Source organism: Indicator indicator, chromosome 1 (assembly GCF_027791375.1).
Source record: "Indicator indicator isolate 239-I01 chromosome 1, UM_Iind_1.1, whole genome shotgun sequence".
Classification (NCBI taxonomy): Eukaryota; Metazoa; Chordata; class Aves; order Piciformes; family Indicatoridae; genus Indicator; species Indicator indicator.
Genome location: NC_072010.1, coordinates 113,576,837 through 113,604,190, shown reverse-complemented (window position 1 = coordinate 113,604,190; position 27,354 = coordinate 113,576,837). Strand labels below are relative to the sequence as shown.

At 43.0% G+C, this 27,354-nt stretch overlaps 1 protein-coding gene across 1 annotated transcript in view; it reads right to left on the bottom strand.

Annotated features, from left to right (window-relative positions):
- Window positions 1-14,392: 14,392 nt before the first annotated feature.
- Window positions 14,393-27,354, bottom strand: part of CLIC6 (chloride intracellular channel 6) — a 35,083-nt gene continuing 22,121 nt past the window's right edge. Inside the window, exons 2-6 of the mRNA XM_054393800.1 lie at window positions 18,675-18,784; window positions 18,068-18,193; window positions 16,928-17,034; window positions 15,843-16,024; window positions 14,393-14,554 (exon numbers count right to left, since the gene is read on the bottom strand). Of these exons, the coding sequence (XP_054249775.1) occupies window positions 14,393-14,554; window positions 15,843-16,024; window positions 16,928-17,034; window positions 18,068-18,193; window positions 18,675-18,784 (687 nt within the window). The remainder of the gene's footprint in view (window positions 14,555-15,842; window positions 16,025-16,927; window positions 17,035-18,067; window positions 18,194-18,674; window positions 18,785-27,354) is intronic.

Genomic DNA, 27,354 nt, shown 5'->3' with positions numbered 1-27,354 from the left:
TGAAAAACCACAGCATCTAACAGGTAAGGTGTGCAGGACCCCAGTGCTGTCCTGTGTGGTATGTCTCAGTAGGATACCAGTGTGCTATCATGAGTGTGACTGTTGAGTGTGCTGGTTGGAAGGATGAGGTGATAGATGTGAGTAAAACGAATGAGGAAAAGATGCTTGTATTATGGTGGGGAATTGCTAAAATACAAAGCAAGATAATCTCAGGCAGAGTAGGTCTTATAGTCCCACTGAAGAAACTGGCTGGCTGAAGGTGTTGCAGTCCTTTTAACGAATCCTTTTGATAAATCCTTTTTATTATTTATTCTATGATTATTCTATGATTTTTTCTATGATTCTATGATTTAATATGTTTTCTATTGAATTAAACAATGTCATACTTAAATGTTAACAATCTAATTATAGAATTATTTATATTTTAATTATTATTGAATATTTACTTTATTAAAACTGTGTATACATAGTTATACACTTGACATTGGACACTGTAACACTTCTTTTTTCTCTATTTGTTTTTTCTCTCCAACCAAGCTCAGAGTGAGATGTTATTGGAGATCTCTGTAGCTGATCAGCATGAGAGGATCCTCATTTTTTTGGCATTATTTGATGAAGCACAAAAAGGTGTAATTCCCATAGCCCACCCTAAAAATCAATGGAATAAAGGTTATCTGAAGAAAAGTAATCAATCTGGAAATTTGCAAATCCACTGCTGGTTTTGCAGACAGAAGGTGCTGTATGTAGCTGATTCTGTGCATGCTGGTTTTCATAATATGTGTTAGAGCTGGGTAACAAAATGTGGCAGATATCTTTTTGAATGGAGCAAGATTCTTCCTTACTTCCTTTACTGTCGTTTTCCAATTTGTGTTTGTAAGGAAGTGGTGCCCATATAGAATCACAGAATCAGTCAGGGTTGGAAGGGACCACAAGGATCATCTAGTTCCACCCCCCCTGCCATGGGCAGGGACACCTCACACTAGATCAGGCTGGCCACAGCCTCATCCAGCCTGGCCTTAAACACCTCCAGGGATGGGGCCTCAACCACCTCCCTGGACAACCCATTCCAGGCTCTCACCGCTCTCATGCTGAAGAACTTCTTCCTCACATCCAGCCTCAATCTCCCCACTTCCAGCTTTATTCCATTCCCCCTAGTCCTGTCACTACCTGATATCCTACAAAGTCCCTCCCCAGCTTTCTTGTAGGCCCCCTTCAGATACTGGAAGGCCACAATAAGGTCACCTCGGAGCCTTCTCTTCTCCAGACTGAACAGCCCCAACTCTTTCAGTCTGTCCTCATAGCAGAGGTGCTCCAGCCCTCTGATCATCCCAGTGGCCCTTCTCTGAACACCTTCCAGCGTGTCCATATCCCTCTTGTAACAGGGGCTCCAGAACTGGACACAGTACTCCAGGTGGGGTCTCACCAGAGCTGAGTAGAGGGGGAGAATCACCTCCCTTGACCACACTTCTCTTCATGCAGCCCAGGATCTGGTTTGCTTTCTGGGCTGCAAGTGCACATTGACAGCTCATGTTGAGCTTCTCGTCCACCAGCACCCCCAAGTCCCTCTCCTCAGGGCTGCTTTCCAGCCAGTCCCTGCCCAGCCTGTATTTGTGCTTGGGATTGCCTCAACCCAGATGCAGGACCCTGCACTTGGTCCTGTTGAACTTCATGAGGTTGGCTTGTGCCCACCTCTCCAGCCTGTCCAGGTCCCTCTGGATGCCATCCCTTCCCTCCAGCGTGTCTGCTGCACCACACAGCTTGGTGTCATCAGCAAACTTGCTGAGGGTGCACTCAATGCCACTGTCCATGTCTCCAACAAAGATGTTGAACAAGCCTGGTCCCAGGACTGATCCCTGAGGGACTCCGCTTGTCACTGGCCTCTACTGGGACATGGAGCCATTGACAGCCACTCTTTGGGTGCGGCCACCAGTTCTTTATCTGTGTGTTATGGGAAGATTTCTGGGGAAGGAGAGGTGAAACAGGAAAATTGTCTCCACTAGAAGTTCTTATAGCCATGCAAGTTTTCCATTTTGGAAATATTTCTCTATGACAAAATCCAAAAGTGGAGAGGACAGCAGGCTGTGAAGAACCTTACTGCAAGCAATATGTCATTACAGGTTGCTTTTGAGTATTTTAAGGGCACCTCATTTAATAATGTTGGTTTTGTGTGTTTTACTTGTAGTACAACTTGCCATGTCATTCAGCACTAGTGACACATCATGAGTCAAATATTGAGGAGATAATGATGATATCTGTAGAGCAGAGGTCATGTTTCAGTGTAGCTGGAAGCAAAAACACACACAGGGAGGCAGAGGGATTTAACCAGGAAATAAACCTACAAGCCACAGAATTCCCATTGGCTTCTATTTGGACAGTGATCTTTTAGTTTTATACCTTAGAAAAGGCTAAATAATCTATTTTATTAACATCTATAGGTCATGTTCTAGCTTCAGAGGGTGAATGCTATATAACCTGACCCATGTACAGCATAGTTTCACTCCATAAATGAGAGTTTCCTCACTTTATTCTAGTGTGACAGATCTACCATCTGCCTGGTTAAACAAGGATCTCACTTCGATCATAAACTTAGTGTAGGTTCAATATTTGTCCGTAGTCCTCTCATAAAGTTTTTCCACAAAATAAGAGGAAATCCGTTTTAACTTAATGAGAGCTGAAAACATGTGAATGGAAACAAAGAGCAGGATTTGTGTGCACGATTGACGTTAAACTGTTTATTAACTGGACATCTTTTAAGTGAAGAAGGTAAGCCTAGGAGCACTGAATGCTGCTTCAAATATGGCACAAACATCCTGCTATGGGAAACAGCATTAAATTTTAGTAGTCTGTAAACAATGTAAATTTTGCTCAACAGAACCACCCAGCTAAACCCAAACCAAAACCTTTCAGCTTTCTCAGGTCACATTTGGTAATGTCTCAATAAAAGATAACTTTGTCTAAATTTTTTGCCTTGTCTGTAGGCATCTAAAAAGTCTGTCCACTCTGCAGTCAGCTGAATTAGACTGTGGTGACCCTTGCAACTGCTAAATCTGCCACAACACCCAGCAGGGTTTCCCAACAGAGGTATTTGTCATAAGTGGGCAGTTCTGCCTGAATCAGTCTGAGTTTATGCATGTTGTGACCCAGGTTGTCTGACCTAGGTACTTCTGTATCAAGATCATTTCAAAGACCCCATCAGGGCAAAGAACTCCTTTCCTGGAGACACAAGAACAGCCGTGTGTATCTTGAAAGGCAGTTTTTGCATAAGTGTTAAAAACGAGTGGGGGGTTATTGTGGCAAAGCAACTGATTTAGTACATAATAATACAGTTAACCCTTCAACAGGCTCCTTTTTCAGCTAACTGCCCACCAATTTTGCATTTGCTTTGGAGTATATTGACCAGTTTTCTGTCAGGTGCATCTATGTTGTTTCAAGTAATATTGGTTGTGAAATTGCACCATTGTGTACTCATTATGTAGACTGTTTACACCCACATGAGGTACTGGTAAATAAATAGTGAGTATACTTCTCTCTCTAGTGAATTTGAAAAATTGGTTGTATGCTATTAGATTATTTGTTTCCTGCTCCCATTGTTGATCTCCTATGAGTTATCTTCAGGGAAAGCTGCAACTGTTCTCTAAACCAGAATTTTCATCTCCTCAAAGATTCCTTGAGGATGTGGCTAAAACATTCTCAATAAACTAATTTTGGGGTCAATCCCAAGCATCTTGTTTGAAATTGCGCAGTTTCTGTAAAGCCTGCCAAAACAGTGAGCACCAACTGAAAAGGTTGTGTTAGAGTAACTCAACAGGTGCTGCATGGCTCTGAGACTGAATATTCTCTCTCAGTTCCTTTGGGATTTGAAATCTCAAACATCAAGCATGTGTTGGATCTGGAAATCTCTTCATCACTCTGCTAGTCATGCATGTACAGCATGGACCAGTGAGGTTTCCAAGCTGAGCTCTCTCCACCCAGCTAGCAACAAGTAGATATATTCTGGGGGTGCTTATACTGACTGTGCTAGAGATTTATTCTAGCAGACATTGTTTTCATCCTTCACCTGTTTGAATGACAGAAGAAAGGCACTGTCTTTTGTGCCTAACATTGTGATAGATGATTGTGACATCACTAAGAAAGGGTTTAAGGCTCTAAACATAAATGTGCCTCTTCATCTGATTTTTTTTTTTCAGTCTGTTGTCTGCTGGTTATCTTGCTGGTTCTGGCTTAAAGTGGCAAGGCAGTGCTCATCCACTACAGTGGCTTACACAGATGTGAGTGGCTATGTGTCTGTAGGCAGAGCAGAGCTAGAGATGCATTCACCCAGCAGATGACTGATACTACTCTTCTCAGGTCTGCTGTCCACAAACAGGCATCGACTAAGAGCCTAAAATATATGTGCACACTTTGGTGCCTTTCTCTTGGCTACTGCTCCTTAGTTAGGGCTTGGGCTCTTCTTAATGCCTGCAAAAAGTTAAGTGCTTGGAAATTCATCTGAGCAGGGAACTACCTGCTATAAACAATACTCACTATAACCAGTAAGTGGAATACAGAACAAGTGTTTCAGACTGAAAATAAACCTTCTGTGCTAATGTCTCAGAGCAGTGAGAGCTCCAGTCTCAAACTGTAACACCTTATCTGTAGTTAGGCACTTGCAGACTTGGTATTCCTGTTGCTTAGAAAAACATGGAGACTTCACTGCTTGTGTGTAGCAGTACCTAGTGGTTTGAGCATTTCAAAGTTTGAGTGGTTTGAGATTTCAAAGTCAAATCTGTCTCCCATCTGAGGATCTCCAAGAAGCATCCAATTACTAAAATCTCTGTCAGTCTTCACTGCCATACTAGCAGCAAAATGTTCCCTGTACTCTCAAGAGGTCGAAGCAACCTCCCTATCACTTTAGAAGTCTCAACAACTCAGTTATTTGTATGCTGATCAAAAGTGGTGCTGGAGGTGAAGCTGGCCTTTGAGGGACACATGGCAATGCTGTGGGCAGAGCCAACTCTGATAATTTTCTTTATGGATGCATCTTGTTACATGATGTATCATACTAAAGTATGCAGGAAGCAGAATCACCATCTTCCAGAAGAGCTTCTAGCTGTGTTCCCTTTTTTTGCATACACCAAGATGTATGGAAAGAGAGTTGAAACACTGGGAACAGGCAGCTCTGTGTTTTCCCTTGTGTTACAGTTCAGGGCTAGTGCCCTAGCTTAGTGTCTGTATTGTAAATAAGAACAAGAGTTTTCCAAAGAGCTTGAATCTAGGGGATGGGCAGTCTTTAGGGGCTGGACAGAATAATGCTAGATAATTTTATCTCATCCCATTGGACTGCAGAATTTCTTATATTTTGCAGCACAAGCTTGTTTTTCTCTCTGGGCTGCCACTTGCTTCTCTGTTCTGCCTGTGACCTTGCATGCTGTCTGACTGACCTTCTGTTTGGGTTTTATAAGGTACAGTGGGAGAGAGATAACTGGGGCTGGCTGTAATACAGCCCTCTGGGCCTTTTTGTGTCTGGGGAGTTGGAGAGAGCTGAATTACTGCACAAGGGGGTGTTGTGCTGTTGTTGAACGGTGAATATATGTAAATGTATTTTGTATCTGTTTATTGCCTTTTATACTTTTATATTTAATTTACTTTTTAGAATATAATTTCATTTTACTTCCAAATTTCTGAGTAAGTGTGGCAAATTTATTCCTTGGGGTAAATTTCCAAATAGTTGGGTGGTACAATCCAAACCACAACAGCTTGTTACTCTAGTTGTTGTCTAATACCCAGACAGCTGTCATCCTTACTCAGGAAAGTAACTAATGTAGTGTTTTGTGATTCCTGGATTGCCAGTGTTCTCAGCTTCTAGAGGCTGCCTCACTTGACACTGTCTTGCATTTGTACTGGTTTGGACAGGAAAGTGTAGAAGGTGTGTCTGATCCTCCATCTGAACTGAATGAGAACCCTTTACATAAAAAAGAACTTCTGGAAGTTTTCACTGCCAACCTACTGGAAAATTAAGAGTGGTGAGACTTAAAGGGTAATACTGTACTTTGTCTAGCTAGTTATTGAGTGACTTTGGTACTGTGGCTAGTGTTGTAGAAGCTGCTAGAAATGCCAGGTTAAAATAATGTTTAGTGGAAGCGATAACTTTCTCACAGGAACAGCCACAGAAACAACTTCACCTAACATATACCAAAACACTGGTTCAGTTTCTAGGGCAATTCAAATGCATGCTGAGTATGTCAAGTGTTGTTGAGACCCACAACCAGGAGCAATCTATCAGAGCTGTGAAAAAATTGAACAGTAATCATAAAGGAGACCTTTTAGTCACTGTCAAGTTGAATCAGATCTGACCTTATATAACCAAAGAGAACAGATGTGCAATTCCCTGTGTACTTATAAAAGTGTCTCTCAGGAAAGCTCTCCAGTGGTTGGGGTTGGAGTGTGAGAGACCACATTTCACCAGTTTGCCTGATGTCTCTGGACCAGAAACATTTTCTTTGTGCCTTCTTCAGTTCTGTGGGTGTGAAATCAGAGTAACAGCTTTCCTTTTGTGACAGGGGTGTTGTGAGTGTGAGTATACTTTGAAGGCATTCAAATGCTAGAGCAATAGAGGTGAGATAGGAAGCTGACTAGAAATTGTTTCAACGGTTTTTTGGCATGAAATCTTTCAGGATTATTTTATTTTAAGGCATCTTATTTTTAGCTGGCCTTCAAACCTTTTAAAATGTCAGCTGTAAAAACGAGATGTTGTTTTTAATCCAGATGAATGATTTTGACTGATCCCTCATTAGATTTTATAATATGATTTAATGACAAATTCTTAAATTCAGGGGAGAAGAAGGGTGCTCTGGCTCTGTTTACAACTTTTCCCACTCCTATTTTGGTTATGTAATTTCTCACAAGATAAAGTACTGTTCTAGCATACTTACCAGGAATATTCTTCAGAGGGGCAGACAAATAGAGATTGCCTTCTGACTGAGCACAAAAGCATAAAGGTAGCCTGTATGTATATAAAGCATTGTTTATACCAGATACATACAGTACAAACACTGCCTGTTACTCAGAAAAAAAATCTCCCTTTCCTTGTTTCAGTTTAGTTCTTTTTTGTTTTGTTGTTTGTTTTTGTTTTGTTTGTTCTATTATCTTCTCCCTTCTACTTCTTTCATCTTGTCCCTCCTATTTCATATGCCTTGGATTTATATTGATGGTAGATATATGGATCAGTAATCTAGTGCCTAGGCAGCAGTTCATAGCCCTGAGTGGGAGGGAGAATCCCAAATCAGAGGTTTCTTTTTTATGATTTGCAATTAATTCTTGGCTTCTGTTAGTGTAGGAAAGCAGGGAAAATGGAAGATGGAACATTTGCATCATCAGTCTCTCACACTTTTAAAGTCAGTTCATTCTTCTAAAGATCTAATTCATTATTTTTGCAGCTGTGTGGGTTGATAGTGGTAGATGTATTTCAGCAGCACTTCAATATTGAAGCACACACACACACACCTGAGGTACTGAAAGATCAATACATTTGATCTGTAAAAAGCCAAGCAGCAAGGAAACCCCAACTGTATAAATTAAAGTGGCAGTTATGTTTTGGATTTTGTTGCACCTTCATGCATCTTTCTGCACGCTGAGTACCCTACAGTCCTGCCCAAGGCTGACTTTGGGATCTCCTGATTCTTGTCCCTCTTGCAGTGGGGTTCAGGGACAACCTGAGCCACTTACCTCAGTTGCTTATTGCACTGCAGGGCCAGCTGAATTTGTATCCCTCCTGGTCTATATTTCTGTGGGCCCTTGTAGCTCAGGGTCTGCCCACAGCCCAATCTGGCATAAGACCTGAGCAAGCAGCTTCTCTGCATACCCTAGGTAGAAACTCTAAAGCTGCTTGTCCCAGAGGCAAAGAACCCACTTTCTGAATAAGGCAAATGAAGATGGAGACAAAAGCATTCCAGTGCTTTCCCACATTTAGCTGGGAACAGCTCTTGATGTAGTGAGAACCACCTTGCTGTGGTGTTAGGGGTGTGTCTGCACCATACAAGCAGGCTATTGCAGATATCCCCACTCCACTGTTAAGCAGAGTACTTTAACCTGAACAGAGTATCATCTTGGTGAAGAAAATCAGGGTAACTTGGGCACTTTGGACAGCAGAACCAAGCTAGATTGCTGTCACACAGGCCTGCAGAGTCAAGGTGTCTAATTCATGAGGACACAGGAACGTGGCTAACTGCTACAGCTGCTCTCTGCAGCAGCTGTGGTTCAGCAGGCTGTTTCTGTTTTAGCAGTTCATAGATGCAGTTATGTGGTTTGCCTTAATGGACAAGCTTTATCTAGAATGAGATGGGAGAGAGAGGAAGAGGCCTTCAGTTTATTACATCTGCAGTGATGAGAGCTCAATCAGAGATTTTACTGCCATCAAGCAGAAGACCAACCTTCAGGAAGGCTTTTACTGATGCACATCACAAGGTATCATAACAAATACTCTTACTGTATGGACACATCCTTATTGCCTTGCAGCCTGCCACCTCAGGCATCTTTAGACACAGAGGGGCTTGTAACACTTTACTGCTGTAGCAGGGTTATGTGTGAGGTGAACAGAGCCCCAGGGGATTTGTGTCAAGGGGATTTGACATCCACCATCGTCCTTGAACCTGTGTATGATCCAAATTCTTGTAGCTTCTCATGTGAGTATGGCTTCATTACCTGGAGCAATCTACAGCTATTTCAGTGTTCTACAGTGGAGTGAGCTGGAAGATCTGTTCTGTGATTATTCCTATAGGCCAAGGAGCAGCAGATGTTTCACCTCGAAAGACTTCTTGTCTTCACTGCAGATCACTTGAGAAGAACAAAACTTTTAGTAGCTGGGTACTGATCCTAATGTTTTCAAAATGAAGGACAAAGTGGATGAGAGCAACCTTTCAAATATCTTTCAACAGAATAGAATACAGGTTTAGTTTACATCTTGATTTACTTTTTAATTTTGAGTTGAAAACCATTGTTTGGTATTTTTGTGGCCTCTTTTCTCCTCCAGCACTTCTACCTCTCAATCTTGCCCTTTCATCACCGAGAAAAATTTAGTAGTAAAAGGGAAGAGAATGATAGAAGGAAGAAACTCAAGAAAAACAAATGCCATCAGTTTTTGAAAAGCAGTGTTCATTTTTATTTTGGTTCACTGGTTTGATTTCATTAAAAAGTTGTACAATTTTCACATTTTGAAATAAGACTTTTTCCTTTAGTTCGTTTCCAGAATTTGCATTCTGCTTATCAATAAAAACATCTTAATCAGCTGGAGTCCAGTTTAGATGAGGACTTGGAAAAACCTCGTGCCTTTGCTTCTTTGCAGAGTGCTGGTAAAGGAAAACTGAATGCTGGTCTGAGCTATGTATTAGCAACCAGCTCGCTTTACCCCATCACCTGTGAGCAGGGCCTGTGCTTGGGTCTCTCACATAAAATGACTAAAGGTAGTTCAGGGATACTATAGCAGTTGAGGCTGCTGCCTGGAGAACTTAGCAGTGAGCCATGTGGCAAACCTCTGCTCTCCCAGCCCTGTCAAGTGTTCAAGATCTCACACTAGGAAATTCAGTTTGTAGGTGGCCTCTCCCGTGTGTGGCCAGTAAAGTCACTGAGTGTCCACAACCACTATGAACCTTTCTGAAGTTTTCAAGGCTCCATGGGGCTTGTGAAATTGTGATACCTACTTATACTCAAACAAACAGCATGCTGACACGGATGAGGAAATGCTAACTTGCTTTCATGAGGTTTATTTCTTCATTGGAAAAAAAAAAATACATTGGAGGAAATACATTGCAGTTAGTTACCCTGCACTGGATTTTATTTCAGCCTCCTTTTGGAGATACTGCATTGAATGCAAATAGTTGGCAGGTGATGCTGAAGACTAAAATACTGAAGCTGAGAAACACCTTCAAACATCAAAGAGTTTTCTACACAAGTGGCTGAAGAGCAGTTGGTAAAGCAGCTGTCTGTATTCACCTTGCATACAGCAGGTGTTTAAAAGAGACATGTGAAAAATTGTGTGGAAAATGATAATAAAAATATTTTTGTAGGAGCAGCACCACCCAGAATACTATTTGTGCTGTTAAGCATTTGGAAATCAGTAGCTCTATCTCCACAAATATGCCCTTAAATAATGGAACATGATCTCTGCCCTGGCATGGGATCAAGCACTACAAATCTGTGTCTAGATTTTACATCTTATTGCATGTCAAGGCCACTCAAACAGCTGGTGATACTGCTAACATCACAACTTGCTTTCTGTCTTATCTAATTTATTCTACAATACATTCTTTCTTTAAAATGCTCTTTTAAAAATAGAATAACTCAAATGGGGACAAAGGTCTGTTCTTAAAATAGTATGTTTTAAGAAAAGACAGACTCAGACACTCAAAATGTGTAGAAGATAGAGATTAATTTACTGTGTGATTGTGTGGACACTTCAACTCATCCCATCCAAGAACAAATGAACTGACTGCAGTTTTCTGATATGCTGGGTCATTTTCATGTCTTCTCTTACCTGTATCTCCTCCCTATGTTGCCAGAAATATGCAAACACCAACCATAACATGATGGTTTAGGTGGCATCATTTTGTGAAGGGCTGTAGCTGTGAACAACTTTGAATGAGTAAGAGGAAGAAGGGAACCACAAAGGTTTGGAAACTACCAATCACCACAAGCATTTAATCAAATCTCCTTCCAAGCAGTGTCAGATTTTAAGGAAAAAACACCTCTGATTGCTGGGTGTCTGAGTCTTTTTTTTTTTCACCTTCATCCAGCAGTACTGGAAGTGCAGGCATGTGATTCCAGTGAAGCATACGAAAGAGAGAACAGAGAAGAGGAAGATTAAATGAATGATCTGAAGCCAAAAAAGTTTTGTAGAGTCTATAAGCCATCAACATGGGCATAACATAAACCAGCAAGGTATTTCAGACAGATACAGTTCTTGTCCTTTTCAGTCAGTAAGAATGGTTAGGGATGAGTTGCTGCTGAGCACTTGCACACCAGCTGCTGAGTTGCAGTCAACCCCAAATGCAGGCACACAGGTGCCATGTTTGGATTTGGAAAGCAGGGCCAGGCCACAGGGTGGGCATTACTGTGGGACCATATGGAATAAAAAAAGAGATACTCATTGTATTTTACTTACATTCAGCGTCCCATAGATCATCTACACCTGGACACCCACCCAGACTGTGTTTGAGGTGGCAGACCAGTGCCACTGGGTGTCAGGTGCTGGCACAGCTCTTGGGTTCTTTGCTGGTGACAACACTTTTCTGAATGTGCCTTTCATACCTCTGGGTCTGTCAGGATCTTTAAGTCAAAGACAAAATTCCTGCTTCCCATCGCTCTGTTGTTTTCTTTATCAGGATGGTTTATGGCATCCCTCCTGTTCCTCCTCATCGCTTTACCTTAGCTTGAGGCTTGTTTGTCCTTTGCCTTCTTGCTCTGAGGTCCTTTGAATTTACTTCTACAATGCCCTGTAGCAATTAACCTATTTTTTTAGCCCTTGTTTTTCTGTTTCTTCTAGTGCTTTCACAAGCACATTTTCATTCATCTTCACCAGCTGCTTCTGTTACAAATACCATGACCCATACCAAAGAGCATTGCTCCCACCAGTGGCCAGGCATGATTTGGACACAGGCACTGTTCCCCACAACCAGCACAGTCACCCTGTTTCCAGGAGGTAGAAAATAGCTGCATGGATGTGAACCACACCTTGTGTGCTCAGGGCCCATATCCCAGATAACAGAATATCCCATGCTCTGTTACTTACTGATGATAAACAGCCCTCACTGTCTTTATGGTGAGAAGTCAGTGAGGGCCAGGAGTAGTCTGATGTATTTGGACTACTACAAGAGTTACCAAGTAGTGTGGGCAGTCCTTGGCTGTTCTGAACCATTCCAAGTGCATCTCCCCAAGACCAAACGGTTACAGATGTGGCCAGCCCTAAACCAGCATGGATGTGGGACACTTTGTACTAGATAGTTCAGTGTCCAATGATTGCATGCTGGCCCTTTGATTTTTTTATTCATCAGTAATAGGAACAACCAAGTATCTCACTGCAAGTGTGTGACATACGTAATTCCTCCAAAATAAATGAAAGCCATTTTACATTTTGCCCTGTATTCCCTAAAATCTAGGCCACTGTTGCAAGGTATCTTACCAGGAAATTGGCAAGGAAATAAAACCAAAACACTGTTCAAATTACTAATTATTTTTTATATTTTCTATTTAAATTTATAAGGCATATGAAAAGAGTATACAAATTTCATTTTTTAATATATTTTTATATAGATATATATAAGCATGTATTTGAAAACACAAAGTAACAGTTAGTAATCTGTGACAAGTGACTACTCAGCTATCAACCCCAACAGGAGAGTTCCTAGTTGAAAAGTGGGAGGGGAAAGATACTGTGTCTGTTTTCTCTAAAGGCAAACTCAAACTGCACATTTGATATTTTTTACAAACAATTGTGATTATAACACATTTGCATCAGAACTGCGTAGAGTGCAAGATGAAGACACCACAGACAATATACCTGACACTGTTACCATTGACTAGTGCTTTTTTAGAAAGCAAGAGTCTGTTTGGCATGGGCAAGGATGAGTGACTAGTTGGTATGAGTCTCCAAGGAGATCTTATTGTGACCTTCCAGTATCTAAAGGGGGCCTACAAGAAAGCTGGGGAGGGACTTTTTAGGGTGTCAGGTAGTGATAGGACTAGGGGGAATGGAACAAAAATAGAAACGGGTAGATTCAGATTGGATGTTAGGAAGAAATTCTTCACTCTGAGGGTGGTGAGACACTGGAACAGGTTGCCCAGGGAGGTGGTGGAAGCCCCATCCCTGGAGGGTTTTAAGGCCAGGCTGGATGTGGCTGTGAGCAACCTGATCTAGTGTGAGGTGTCCCTGCCCGTGGCAGGAGGGTTGGAACTTGATGATCCCTGAGGTCCCTTCCAACCCTAACAATTCTACAACTCTATGACTCTCTTTTTGTCAGTATAGGTCCTGTAAAGGCTATTTTTAGCCATTTCCACATCTGTTTTGTACACACAGGCGAAATCCATCAGAAGAAACTTCCAGGTGACCCTGTGACTAAAGGACTCTCTACTCCTATGTGCTTGCTGAGGGCCTGCTCAGCAGAAAGCAGCTGTGGACATCACCTTTCATAGTCCATACATCTCTAATAGTGCACATCCTGATGCCAGGCTAGAGCGGGTTTCTCACCAGTACTGGCTGCCTTGAACACAGGCTCACGCAGGGCTGGAGCAGCTCATCTAATTCATCCCCCACCTAAGGCAGGAGGTAGGTCTGTGTTGTTCCTGATAAACACCTAGCTGCTCAGCTGTAAAGCTCTCAGCAATGAAGTCCTCTCAGCTGTCCTGGGAAAGCCAGCATGCTGGAGCTCAACCAGGAAAAGGAACTATAAATGGACTGTTCCTTTCTTAGACCTTCTTCTCCTCCTCTTTGCTTTCCAAAACCAAATGAGAGTCATGGAAAGATGGCAAAGAAATCCTATATTGGTAGCTGGAGACAGATGTTCACCCATTTATTCTATCTACAGTGACAACCAACTCTGGCTCTCCTGCCTTGTCAAATATTTATCAGATAGTCCATAGGCTAGTGACAGTCTGTGCCACTATCTGTCTATTTTTGGGAGCACCTGCAGGGAAGTTTGATGGGTTATGCAGCCCTGAGAGAGGAGAAGGCAGGATTATTTATTTAAGTTTTGATTTTTTAAAATTTTAATAGCAAAGAAGACTCACACAATGTGAAAAGTTATTCTTTGTTGACCTGCCCTGCAGGTATCTAGCACAGAGGAGAGGGCTTCTGGGACATCAGATGTGGTCCCACCTACAGGCTGGCCTCTCTCCTAGGCTAACCAGGGTGCTTGCACGGGCACCAGCTGCTGACTTGAGGCCCTCTGAGGCTTGCAGAGAAGCTACAAGAAACTCTCCCAGTAACTGTGAAGTTTGGCAACAAACTGTGAAAGAGAAATCAGAGGCAGCAGTAATGACAGGTTAGATGTGTGTTAGAAACAGGGCTATTTCTTCTCAGAGTTCAGCAATTTAGCACAAGTCACTAGTCTGTAATATTGCTATAATTGCATGGCCTACACTGTTTTCCCTAACTTCAACAAATGCTTTAATATTGACTGATGCCTTTAACTTGGACTGCACAACAGATGTTCATGTGTGCAGACATCTGTACAGACACACAAACATATAGACACCTAATTTAAGACCAAGCAAATAATGCTACACAATCATTAGAAAAGAAGGATTGGCCAATAGCAGAACTTAAAATTACACTGCAGAATGTATGCCAGCTTTTGGTTTTTTTCCATCTTGGCTGGAGCCCATCTAAATCTCAGAAGCAGGAAAGCACAGAGGCATCTTCTGTTTACTTCATTCTCTTTGCAACATCCAAATATGCATACTCAATTTCTTGATCAGCAGGGCAAGTGTTTGTAAATTCATCTCTTGCATAGGCATTGTTCAAGTATCTTGAAATTCCTGTCATTTCAGGTGGAAAATCAAAATTCCTGTACTTTTTTGCAACAACCTTTTATTAGAAGAAAAGAAAAAAAGAAAAGAATCATTACACACATGATCTGCACAGAACCCAAATGCACTGTTTTTCATTTTCAGTGGGTAAGTCTGTTATGATATGCAACAGGGGGGGAAGGGAAAAGGAAAGGCAAAACAAAAAAGAGAAGACCTGGGATGAAGATGGCTAGCTAACAAGCTTAAAAGGATTTATTTGGTATAAATACTCTGCTAGAGTTATGCAGAGCTATGTGGACCAGTAGACCACACCTGGAATCAGATACATCTTAAAACAGCAAGGGTGCTAGCATAACCCAGAATTAACATCATCATCTTACAGTAGCAAACTGCCTCATATTTGGGTAACTTTCACTGAAACAGAAAGGAAAAACTTGAATTAAAATACTAAATTTCAAATGGCTAGGGAAAACAACTCTTGGCTAATACCTAATCCCTCCTTCAGACATGCACCTGACATAAGGTGATTCTCCCTGTATTGGCTCTGCTGACCTTTGCTACCTCTTGAGCTTTACTGTGCCTGAGCTCTGTGTGGGCGTGGGAAAGGGCTCATACCCTTGCTGCTCTTTGCAATAGGTTCAACCAGGACATCTGTCTGGGGAAAGTTTTCACTTCTGGAAGTATCAGAAAGCAATTCAATCCACTCTTCCTCTGACAAAATAGTAGTCAAAAAAGGTAACTTCCTGAAATTACTTTGTTAGTTATGAAAACCAATGGATTTCTAGTGTGGTCGTTTCTCTTTCAGAGCCTGATTATCTCCAAAATAGCCTAGGGACAGGCTGTGACAACATCCAGACATCTTAGTCATCAGGACTGTTAGGGGTGTGTGTATGCTCCACAAACCTGCAAGAAGAGGCTGGGAGCCTTGGCAGGAAGGTGGTGGCTACCCTACCAGCATTATTGGTACTAGTGATACTCAGCAAAGCAAAAGTTTTGGACTAAAAGCAGGTGAGACAGGTTTGAATTTGAATTGGCATGGACAAAATAATGTAATGATACTGATCTACGACCAGAAGCACTTTGCATATGAAATGCAAAGGAAAACACTTCTCTACAGCACTGAATACAGCACTCATATCACACTTGTGAAAGGCTTAGCAAGTGCAGTTGCAATCCGGATACAAACCCAGATACTCTAGCTCCAGAGTCTGTGCTGCAAATGAAATGGCCTTGTGCATTAGCACTGTGTCCTCACACAGTGACTGTATGGCTATAGAATAGATAGAAAAGAGCTTGAGCTTCTGTGCCACCCCTCCTCTCCAGGAAGCTAAAAGGCAAATGCAAACCTTGATTATATGGAGCTTTGGTAGGAGGTTGCAATCCGCTAAGGTGAGCTCATCTCCATCCAGGAATTTCCGGCTGGAAACAGTGATCTCCTCAGTGCTGTAAGCATCAATTTCATCAGGCAAGGGGCTATTTAAATAGTTGTCCAGCTTCCTCAGGGCTTTAAGCAAAGATTTTTCCAAATCTAGGTTAAGACAATAAAAAGATCATTCCAGCCTGTACCAAGGTCTCTCTGACACCAAGCAGAAAGGCGATTCCTGCATCCTGTCTCCTGGCACCAATCCAGCTCACAGACACCAGGCCATGCCAACTCCTGCAATTCTTTTATCCTAAGCTTAAAACTTAATGCTGGGATAAGAGCTCTAAGTAGCTAAAGGGGGGTTCTGAGAAAAACCAGACTAGGGCTGTGTTACCAGAAATGGCTCCTCAGACACTGCTGCAGTGTGTGCTTTTGCAGAGCAGCCCAGCACAGGACAGCAAGCCACTGGGATGCTGCTTTGGGGTGTACAGGAAACCACAGTCCTGTGCTTTCAGCTGAGTGCACATGAGTGGGGTAAGGGCAGCAGAGCCCAGCAAATGTTGGATGGGGGTTTTGTAGGGTGGTTAGTGCCTGTGTGCCACTGTGGAGAAGGGGAAAAAGTAAAGCGAAGGGAACAGGGCTGAGAGCTGGAGGCTAGAGATGATTAAATGCATTGCAGTAGCAAGGGTCCGGATCTAAGGAAATGTGCCATGGGGCTGGAGTCCTCATTATTCACAGAAATGGAGCAGAACAGTAAGGTCGTCTTTTAAAAAAACCCAAAACAAAGCTGTGGGGAAAGGTACAGCATTATGGGCTGGGGAGCCAAAGAAACAAGGAGGAGCTGGACTTGATGCTCCCATGCTGACAGTGGCATCTGCAAAAACTAACTTTGGGAATCCTCAAATAAGAGAGTGGATATGTTCAGATTTCCACAGCCTTTATGCTCTGGAAAACGTCTGTTTAACCTGAGCTGTAAATGGGGTACCTCCAGCACAGCATGCTAGAATTGTAGAGCTCTAATTTGCTTCCAGTGACTACCAGGGCTGACAGAAGGATTTCAGCACATACTTTCATTAGCATCTTTTCTTGGGTTCTTTATGAATGCAGAGAATTTTGCAAACACATCGTTTCCTGCAGAGTTAGACTCAGGGTGGTTTGGTGCAAGTTTGGGATACCTGAGGAGTGAAAAGGAACAAAAAAAAGAAGTTACACATCTAGCCTTTATTTTCATCTCCATTATGCATTATTTACACTGCATCATAATGTATGGCCACACAAGACTGTCAAAGGGAACCCTCTTGAGCTAAAAGAAATACTTAGCAAGGGCATATTTAAACGTAGTTAAGCCATGTGGATGACCTCCTTTGCCTGAGGGAAATGACTGCTCCTGCCATAAGGAGAAGAGGAGGGAAAGTCCCTACTCATACTAGCTGCTGCTCCTCCCAGCCTCCCACCTGGTCCATGGGTAAGCAAGCTCAGAACAGCCAGTCCAGCAGCTGTTGTTGCCAGGGGCAGATAGGAAGGGGAAAGTGGAGGGGAGCAGCTGCTTGACCAGTTAAAGTCAGGTTTGGCTGCTTGAGAAGGGGGCTGCTGTCCTGAGGGAGAGAAGGTGCAGAGTAAGGCACACAATGCTGCTGCTGCTGCTGGGGCAGGGAAGGACAGATCCAAACCCAAGACCCCAGTGTGTGCCAAGGTGTGCCCACCTGGCCACTCAAAATGAGCCCCAGCATGTCTGCTGTGTGGGAGGCTTTCACTGCCCTTTTCTCCCATCTACCTGCTCCCAGTAAGCATAATTATTTGTTTTGTGTGAAGAGGGAAACCTCAAACAAACACAAGTGGAGGAAAAAGAGATCAAGTTTCTGCAGTGGCATGCAGGTTTCTGCACACGCTTGCTGCAGCAGGGTGAATTTTGTTCCTTGGGAACGACTGTGGTGGCACAGCAGTGAACTCAAGGCAAAGGCATGAGCAGCAGGAGGAGCACAGCCAGCATCTCGGGAGCACCCCAGGCACAAGCTCCGCACAGTGCCAGGCTTCAGTGCTGTTTCACGCCAGTCAAATTTACCCCTCGCTGCGAGCTCCACCATGGTGAGCCTCAGCCTCACACACTTTTGTGGTCTTGACCCACCCAAACTGAGGGGATTTGGTCACTGATGTCTGTCAGGGGCTGTGAAGAGCTAAAAGCAAGAGAAGCAGCCAGGAATATGGTACCGGGGTGGTGCTAGCTTCTCTTCCAAGAACTCCTCAATCTTATTGACATCGGTTTTCACTTCACCATCAAATGTCATGAAGGGGGGGTTTGTTCCTGGGGCAAGGTTCTGCAGGTCAGCAGGCTTTCTAATGGGAGGAAAGAGATGGGGTTAATCACAACAGGAACTACATTTGCAATTTCTGCCCTTAATTGCAACGAACTGTTTCACCTTTAAAATAGCAGGCTGCACTGTCTCTTTCTTACAAAATAAAACTCAGCCAGCTGCCTCACAATGGTAGAGTAAGAATTCAAAGGAGCCTGCATTTGAATGTGCTCTGAAATGCCTTAAAAAAAACCCCAGAAAACAAAACAAACAAAAAAAAAACAACCCCAAACTTCTCTATTATGTTACAGAGACTTACTGCAAAACAGATTAAAATCTCAGCTGCTTCAGAGTTAGTCCAACTTCTACTAGTGAACTCTAAAGAGGAAGAGCAAGCATCCAGACTGTTAACACAAATGCCAAGCCACGGTGTGCATTTCAGATTTATCAGAAGTGAGTCACCCTTTAAAATCATCACTCTGGAAAAGTTGTTCTGAAAAGGAGAACTCCGGTTACGATCTCACCTTTTCAAATCCACGGTTGTGACGTTAAATATGACACCTTTCAGCCACAGAATCATAAAGAGGCGCTGTGAGAACGGGCAATTTCCAATGCTTTCCCCGTCACTGCCAGCCTGCAATTAAAAAAAACAAGGTATACATACATCTGCGATGATAGCAAACTTTGATAACAGATGCAGTAGGAAAGCAGAAAACCCATATCTGCTATGAGTAGTATAGCATGTTACCCATCTGACCTGTTGGAGAGCAGTGAAGGGGAAAAAGACCTGGGGCTCCTAGTAGAGGGAGAGGGACCATGAGCCAGCAATGTGCTCTTATGGCCAAGAAGGCCAACGGCATCCTGGGGTGGATTAGAAGGGGTGTGGTTAGTAGGTTGAGAGAGGTTCTCCTTCCCCTCTGCTCTGCCCTGGTGAGACCACATCTGGAATACTGTGTCCAGTTCTGGACCCCTCAGTTCAAGAAGGACAGGGAACTGCTTAAAAGAGTCCAGTACAGAGCCACAAAGATGATTAAGGGGGTGGAACATCTTCTTTACAAGGAGAAACTGAGGGAGCTGGGGCTCTTTAGTTTGGAAAGGAGGAGACTAAGGGGAGAGCTCATTAGTGCTTATAAATATGTAAAGGGTGAGTGCCAAGAGGATGGAGTCAGGCTTTTATTGGTGATGCCCAATGACAGGACAAGGGGCAATGGGTGGAAGCTGAGGTATAGGAAGTCCATGGAAACAGGAGGAAAAAATTTTTCACTGTGAGAGTGATGGAACACTGGAACAAGGTGCCAAAGGAGGTTGTGGACTCTCCTTCTCTGGAGATATTCAAAACCCACCTGGATGCATTCCTACGTGGTCTAGTATAGGTGATCCTGCTCTGGGAGGAGGGTTGGTCTAGATGATCTTTTGAGGTCCCTTCCAGCCCCTAACATTCTGTGATCTGTAATCTCTACTAATGCATACTTTCATGCAAAGTTTCTTTATATACTCCTCCAAACATGCACAGAGATATGATGTAGTTTTTCATTAAAATGCAGTATCAACATTGCCATGAGTTGCAAAACAAAATTGAAATTACAGCAGTCCTTCCAAAGGCAATAGCCTCCACCTCATTTGCCTGTGTGACTATAAATCTGCCTAACTCAATGCAAGACTAAAACAAGTTAAATCTTTTTATGATCACTGGAAACAAGTAGAGCAAATTTTGCCAGCCTAAATTGAGATGTAATGTCAAAAGCAGTTAAGGGAATAAAGAGAATAAATCAAATAATTAAGAATTTCAAACTAAACAACTGTGGGGCCCCAGTGAAGGAAGGAAGATTCGCTGGTAAGCCTTGCTCCAGCTGAACCCACCCATCTCTGTGCTTTGCTGAACTGAAGGCTAATGAAGCACAAATGCTGCATCCCCCTGACTAATCCTTCCTCATTATAGACCAAAGTGTGGCCATACCCAAGTCAGGTAACTTTGCTTTCTGTGTGCTCTGCAGTGATGGTCTTTCCTTTTTGGCCAAACGAATTGTCAGGTGTCAGTGTAAACCACAAGAGGAGCAACTCAGTGTACGTGTGGCCACAGAAGCATTGCTCTTCTGTGCTTTGTATTGCATTTTGTTAAGAGGCTTTGTAATAATGAGGCAAAGTCTTGCATAGTTGATATTGGTTAAGTTAGGCTTCACAGAACATTGTTTAATTTTTAACCCCTTCATATGGTTCTCCTATAGCACAGCATTAAAACTTAAGATTAAATGTAAGAGCAAAGAAGTGAACAACCAGGTGCATCACTTAGTTAATAGGTTAGTTCCTTAAGGTTTGCAGGCCTTATACCAAACAACACACACTAATGAAACCAGTTCTGCCTGCTCTTTCACCTCCCTCAGTGCTATCAAATGAATCTCAAACAGAGTAGAAAGTTCTCTGTAAACAAACATTGCTGTCTGATCACTTTACAAAGGGCTCACCTTCACAAAGAGCTCTATGTCTGGAAAAGAGCACCTGGTCTGGAGCAGGCAGGTTTCTGCTGTGGAGCTTGAGGGATGCATGAGGAGGAATGCTCTTATGGCTTGATAAACTGTCTTATTCTCCCTATCAGCTCCTCTGATAAGTCTCTGCTGGTTTCTGCCTCTGGTGCTGCAACAACCACTGGCTTCCTTGGCAGTGAGAACCAGAGCAGCCTATTGCCTTATAAATACTACCAGGGGATGAAAACTTTTAGAAACACTAGAACAGCTGGAGTACTGTGTTAGAAAAGGCTTGTTTTGTAGGTGGCAAAAATGAAAGCTGGTCAAAAGCTACTATTGTATTCTTCCTCCTACTCAGAGCACTGCTTTCCAGTGCCATACAGTTTACAGCAACAAGAGGATAGAAAACTACTGTGTTTCATAAAAATGAGACTACAAATGCTGCTAGCATGTGTTTGGAACAGAGCTAGATACATGACACCACCGTTTTGTCTCACTCTGCCTCTTATGTGAAGGTTTACCCACCCCTCAAGGAAAAAGGGGTTGCAACACAGCCCAAGGGTATTGCTGTGACCTCTCAGTGATAGCAATGGGCCCCATCCCCCTCTGCTAGGATGCACGGAGGGGACAAGCAGCAGCCAGAGGATATTGTTTCAGATGTGCTGTGTCTGGAGGAGGCAGGCAGGTAGATCTGGGGATGAATTAGCTCCCATCAGCTTCTTCCTAGCCAGCCCGCGCTCTGGCAGTGGAGGTGCTGCTGCAACCACTTCCCGGTCTGCTGCCCTCACACCGGCTGTGCTGTTCACCCAAGATATGCTCTCAGGGAAACTCCCTGAGCAGGACACTGAGGGGATAGTAGCTCAACCTGATATCAGCCTGTGCTTTGGTGGCTTAAAGAGTTTGTTATAGAGGAATTTCAACCATTAAGCTAAGTCAGTGAAGAAATAATCTTACAGCAACAGATTGCATGGGGCAAGAGGTGTCCAGAAAAAATAGTTTATGATTTCATATTTTCATTCAGCCTTTGATAGGAAAAAATATCTCATCAGGGTTCGTGTATCATTTAGAGAATATCCCAGGTAGCTCTGTGATCAAGAAGAGCTATGCGATCAAGAGTGACAGCAGGGTGAACTTTTTGTAACCAATTACTATCTTTTGCTGGCCATTAAATACTAAAATTTTGGCTCTCTCTAACTTTTCTTGCCGGAGCTAAGGAAACACAGTTATTGCTTCATTTTGTCCCCTATCACCTTGGTGACAGTCTATTTCAGGGAGGAGATGCAGCAGCCCCAGCCTGCTCTTCTGAGGAGATGTCCATAGGTAGAGTCAGAGATCCACGTCAGGACAGATGTGTTACTGTGGCAAGCACAGGCACAAAGCAGGCACTGAGTCCCAGTTTGTCCTTAACTGGAACGGCATATAGGCCACCAGAAAGCTGAGGGACTGGCAGCCATGGGGATGTTACAGAAGCAACCTCCTGTCTTGTTTCTAAGTGAAATGTTTTAATGCCCATACTTCCTTGAGAGGAGAAGCGAATGCAGCACTGCTGGTTTTCTGTTATGCAATGAATAAAAGAGCAAACAGCAAATCTCAAACAGTGAAGCTCTCAGCCTTTTACCTTCATGTCTCACAGCCTGCAAGCAACTTTGTGCAAAACAAAGCTAAACAAACAAAAAAAACCAAACCAAACCAAACCAAAATAAAAAAAACAAACACCAAACCCCAACCCAACAACAACAACAAAAATCCCACAAAACCAAAAAACAACCATTTGACCACCAAGAAATTTAATAAAATGGGGGATTGATTACAGCCAGCTATAATGACTGAGATGACTGATTGTTCATTTGGGACTTTTGGGCTAGTGTTGATGGTGCTGAATACACCAGTGAAGTCCAAAAGTGTCTGATCTTCATGTACTGTGCTGTGTCTCCTCCCATGTTGCCTACAAGGGACATTGACAGAGCACTACTGTCTTATCTATCTTCCATGCAATGCAGGTAACAGTCTCTAGTGAGGTGCTGCAGTGTTTGCCTGGCTTTGCTGTCTCCTGTGGCTATGGTAAGCATTTGGCTAGGTTGTTTCCTCATTTCTGATGTGGCCATGATCCTTCTCACACAGTAAGGAGGATATCTTCTGAGCAGTTTTCTTGTGACATCATTGGTGGACATTATAAATCTATTCTAAATGCCCATGCTATGCAGGCTGTGTAGTACCTCCTGACACCTAAGATGGGGCTGTGTCCTCCAGGGTTGCTGTGCCTGGACTGAAAACAATAGGCAGATCTTCAGGAGTTGGTCAGTCAAAAGCCTCAGCTGCTTAGTTCCTACAGCAAAGGATTCAGTAGCCACTTAGGTAGGGGCAGATGGGAAGGTGGTGAACACCATCGAGCTTTTAAGAAACTGAATGTCAGTTAGTCTCTGGAGACTGGAGCTCTGGGTGAGAGGTGAAGTGAGGACAAACTTCTAGACTTGCCACACCAGGGCTTCTGGTAGATGTCTCCAGGTTTCCATCACTCTGTAAAGCTGGAGGCAAATTACAGTACCCCACACAACAGCACAAGGAGTGGTTAAATCTTTCCCTTCTGTAGCAGTGACCAGCAGTGCAAAGTGACTGCAAGACATGAAACCAGATCCATTTCAGACCTGGACATGGTTTGACCTGGCAGAAGCTCAAAGATGGTAGTTTCCCATAAGCTTTGCTGAAAGGCCAGAAGGTGGATATTTTAGCCTGCTGTGGAAAACAGGGTCAATAGCACTAGCTAGAACAACTTCAGATACATCAACTTGCGTTTTAGCTTACAGGAACAACTCTTTGCTCCTTACTCAGCTCATCTAATCCAGGGAGCTACAATTCCTACTGGACATAAAAGCATCAGTGACACAAGCCAAAGGAGTTTGTCCAAGTTTTCAAACACAGAGTCTGCCATGACGACTCCAGCTACTCAACAACCACAAGCTAGGACACAAACAGCTTTAAGTCTGTGTATCAAGCAACATGAGAATAGCTGAAGTATGCTGTCCTTGTGTGATAATGTACTTTCCAACAAAGCAAGGGTGAGGCATCTTGCTTTGCAAGAATATGATGCAGCAGTAAGAGAAATAGAAAACACCCTCCTGGCCCATATTAATAACCCCAGGAAGATCGCATGGCTAGGGGCATTACAGCCTGGGAGAAAAATGCAAGGGATTATTCTCCACATTTTTCTCCACAGCATCGCTCAGAGATGTGCAAATTTGACCAGTGCATGGTAAACATGCAGAATTTAATTACAATTCCTCACTGTTGTGCTTGGTGGTGATACAGGGTGAAATCTTAACTCTAGTGAAGTCGCCCTGAGTCTCTTGCTGTTGATTCAATGGAGGATTGTGTTTCAAGGCTGGTTATAAGCTTAATAACCATGCAAATGGTGCTGTAATTGTAGGTAGTACTGCAAGCTGACCTCCACCTGCAGTCGTTGTGACATTCTCTTAACATCCAGACCTTGTGGAGGAAGTGGGCCAAATCCCCAAAACACAAGCTGGTTTATATGCTCTTCTGCTGCTTAAATAAATGGCTAACCAGTGTCTTAATGAATGACATTTACATTTTAATTGTGATCGGTCAGGAGGTCAATATGTTTTGTCTAGTAATACTGTGATTTAATGAGTTCATTAATCAAACAATTAAGGCAGCTGTTACTGCAGATGAGCAAAATGTCATGCCATGCATAGAAGCTTTCATTCAGAACCTCCAGAGCCCTAGGCAGCAATTTCTGTATTGTGACAGTATCAATTTAAGACAGCTCTCCATAATCATGCCATTACTTAATGAGATTATAAACCTACACTCCCTGTTTTCATTCATTTTTCACTGTTCCACAGTCTTTCTGGTCTTTTATTGTTGTTGTTGTTGTTGTTGCTTTGTTCTAGGTCCTACTCAAAGATGCTGGTGTAAGAGGCTAAATCTTGTCTGTCTTGATGTGAATCACTCTCTTGATGTGAAGATAAAATCACCTTTGCTCCTTGCCCAGACAATAGCTGATGTGTATTGGGCAGATGCCACTGGATAATGAGTCTCTGGAATGTGCATAGACAAGATCATCTCTACCCATCAACTACCCCATGAAGGGAGGATGGTGAAAAGGACAATGGATTCACCACTTGGACACATTCCTAAAAAAACTTGTGACTGAAAAACTGTATAAAAGACCTGAGCAATGCCTGCTCAGGAGAAGAAAAACAGATAAAAAAATACAAGGAGAGAAAAGGACAGACACAGGAGTAAAGACATCACCGTGTAGCCTGGAAGCAACAGACCAGGAGGAACCCTCTGTGTTTTAAGTTCTGCCTGCTGCAACTCATGAAGACTGACATCACATGTTGGAGGCTGCTCAGAGAAGGAATTGGACTTGGACTTAGGGATCTCTCCCTCCTTTCCTCCAGTGGAGGACAGCACAGCAAATAAGGATGATATCTCCTCCAAGTAAAAGCAGCAGCACCCTTTCTCCACGGACCCAAACCGTCTTGGGGGGTGCGGTAATATAATTCCTTTCCTCTTCTCTCTCTCTCTCTCCTCCCTCTCTATTTTTTCCCTCTCTCTCTCCCTTCTTCTGTTCTGCCCCCTTTATTCTCTTAATAAATAGCCTCGCTGTTGATATTTTGGCCTCTTTTGTGCCTCTAATTTCATAATATGGGGATATTCAAAAAGAACTGAGTCTCTTTCTGGACCAAGACAGCTGGGAAAGGCAACAGCTCTCCACACCTTCCTTTCCACTGCTGCCTATGCTCATGGGTAGGAGCACCACTATGCCTTCGGCTAATTTCACTATGCACAAAATATTAAAGAGAGTCCCAAAAGAACTATATGCAGTTTCTGGAGCTGTTTCTGCCATCTTGATTCAGCAGCTCTGCTTTTCTGACTGGAGAGGTGACTTACCTCCACATCCTCTTCCATAGCAAGAAGGTAATTATAGTGACTTTACCCAGGAGTCACACACCATACGTCACTCTTAAGATGGTAGTTTGGGCCCTCTGAGCTGGATTTTCTCTGCCCCTGGAGCTGTTGTGAGAATTGTTTTTGTAACTGCCTCTGTACAAGCATTTTGGGAACCAAGTTTCTTCTATTGACCTCAAATGTTCAGTGCCTTCAAAACCGTGATGCGTGGAATTTGTTTTTTCTGGACATTTTGCTTCCTTTTGAAGGTTAAGCATGGATGAAACAGTTCAGAAGGCACAGAGATGACTTTATTTGTTTTCACATAATTATATAATCCCTTTGAAGCTACAATAAAAAGGAGAACAAGGAGTATAACTTTTTTTTTTTTCCCCAAAAGATGAACTCCAATTCCATTTTCTTTCTTTGACATGAGGGAGCTAAGTTGCCTTCTTTGCCGTATTTATGCTGGCTGAGAAGCTGGTTTATCAAGTGTGGAGCAGAAACACTGCCTACTGGGAGACAAGGAACCGTCTAGCTGGGCCCAGCATTGTGGATCTGACCCTGCCTCTTCTGCTGAGCTTGATGTCTCAGACTGAACTGGGACTTGCCTCCAAGTTTTCTTATTGGAACCTCAGCTGTAAGGCAGTTCTAATGTGCTCTTCCTTGTCAAAGCACACCAACACCTCCCCTCTCCTTTTTCACAATGCATTTGAACTCCTGTCAAAGAACAGGAACCACAGCAACTGCCTCAAAATTACTGCCTGAAAAACTACAAGGAGTTTGCAAGCTTGGGCCACCTGCGGGAAGCAACTTTGAGGCTGGGTGCAACTTTCAAGACCAACGGCTATTTTGCTTTAATTCCTTCTAGAGACTCATTTGTTGTGCACTGGCATGGATTTACTGAGCCCACTGCATTCCTAGCACTGACTCTTGCCCTGAGGTAAGCTCTGCAATGCCAGCCTGACAGCAGTAGCTACTATGAGCAGCCACCTCTGGCTTTGCACACATAGCAACAATACCAGAAAGGCTGCCGTGGTAAACAGATCTGCTTCCACTGCACCACTGGGACCAGACATTGAACTTGGTTGCACAATGGCTATAAAGAAAGGGAGCTCCCAGTGCCTCCTTGCTCCTCTCCTGACCCCTGAAAGGAACTCACACTGCCCTGTGGTTTACCATGTAGTGCCCAAGCCATTTTTTTCAACAGCATTCTTTTAAGATCAAAAGAAGAAAGATAGAGGGAAGTGGTATGACTGTACTCCCATACTCCCACTAATGCCAGGACCTCCTTTAGCCTTGGCAGTAGGTTCTGAGAAGCAGATGGGTTTGACTGCAGCCACATGAGAAAATGTCTGTTTTCTAGACATAATTATGTGCTGTTAGTGTGCCATGACACATAAATTGTTTTAATTAAAAAACAAAAACAAAACAAATAAACAACCCAAATAAAACAAAAACTCAAACACCAATATACAAACAAACAAACACAACTAAACCCCACCTGCTCCTTGAGGATACAAAGTGTGGTTTACCTTTTTTTTTTTTTGATGCCTGCTGCAGTATTCATGCAGACCCTATAATATCAAACACTCAAAAAAACCCCAAACTGGCAGTATTACATCTGTTATTAAGGCAATAAAAATGCAGGTACAAGTCATTTTGATTCACTGAAGGCAACTATAATGCACTTAATGACACATGGTATTCTGTGCCAGTCATAGAAGCACCACAGGCATGCCATTTGGATCAGATCATCTTTCAAAACAAAGCTTTCTGTGAGGAAAAGATTACCTGGAATTTTCTCTATCTAAGTGCTGCGTTAATT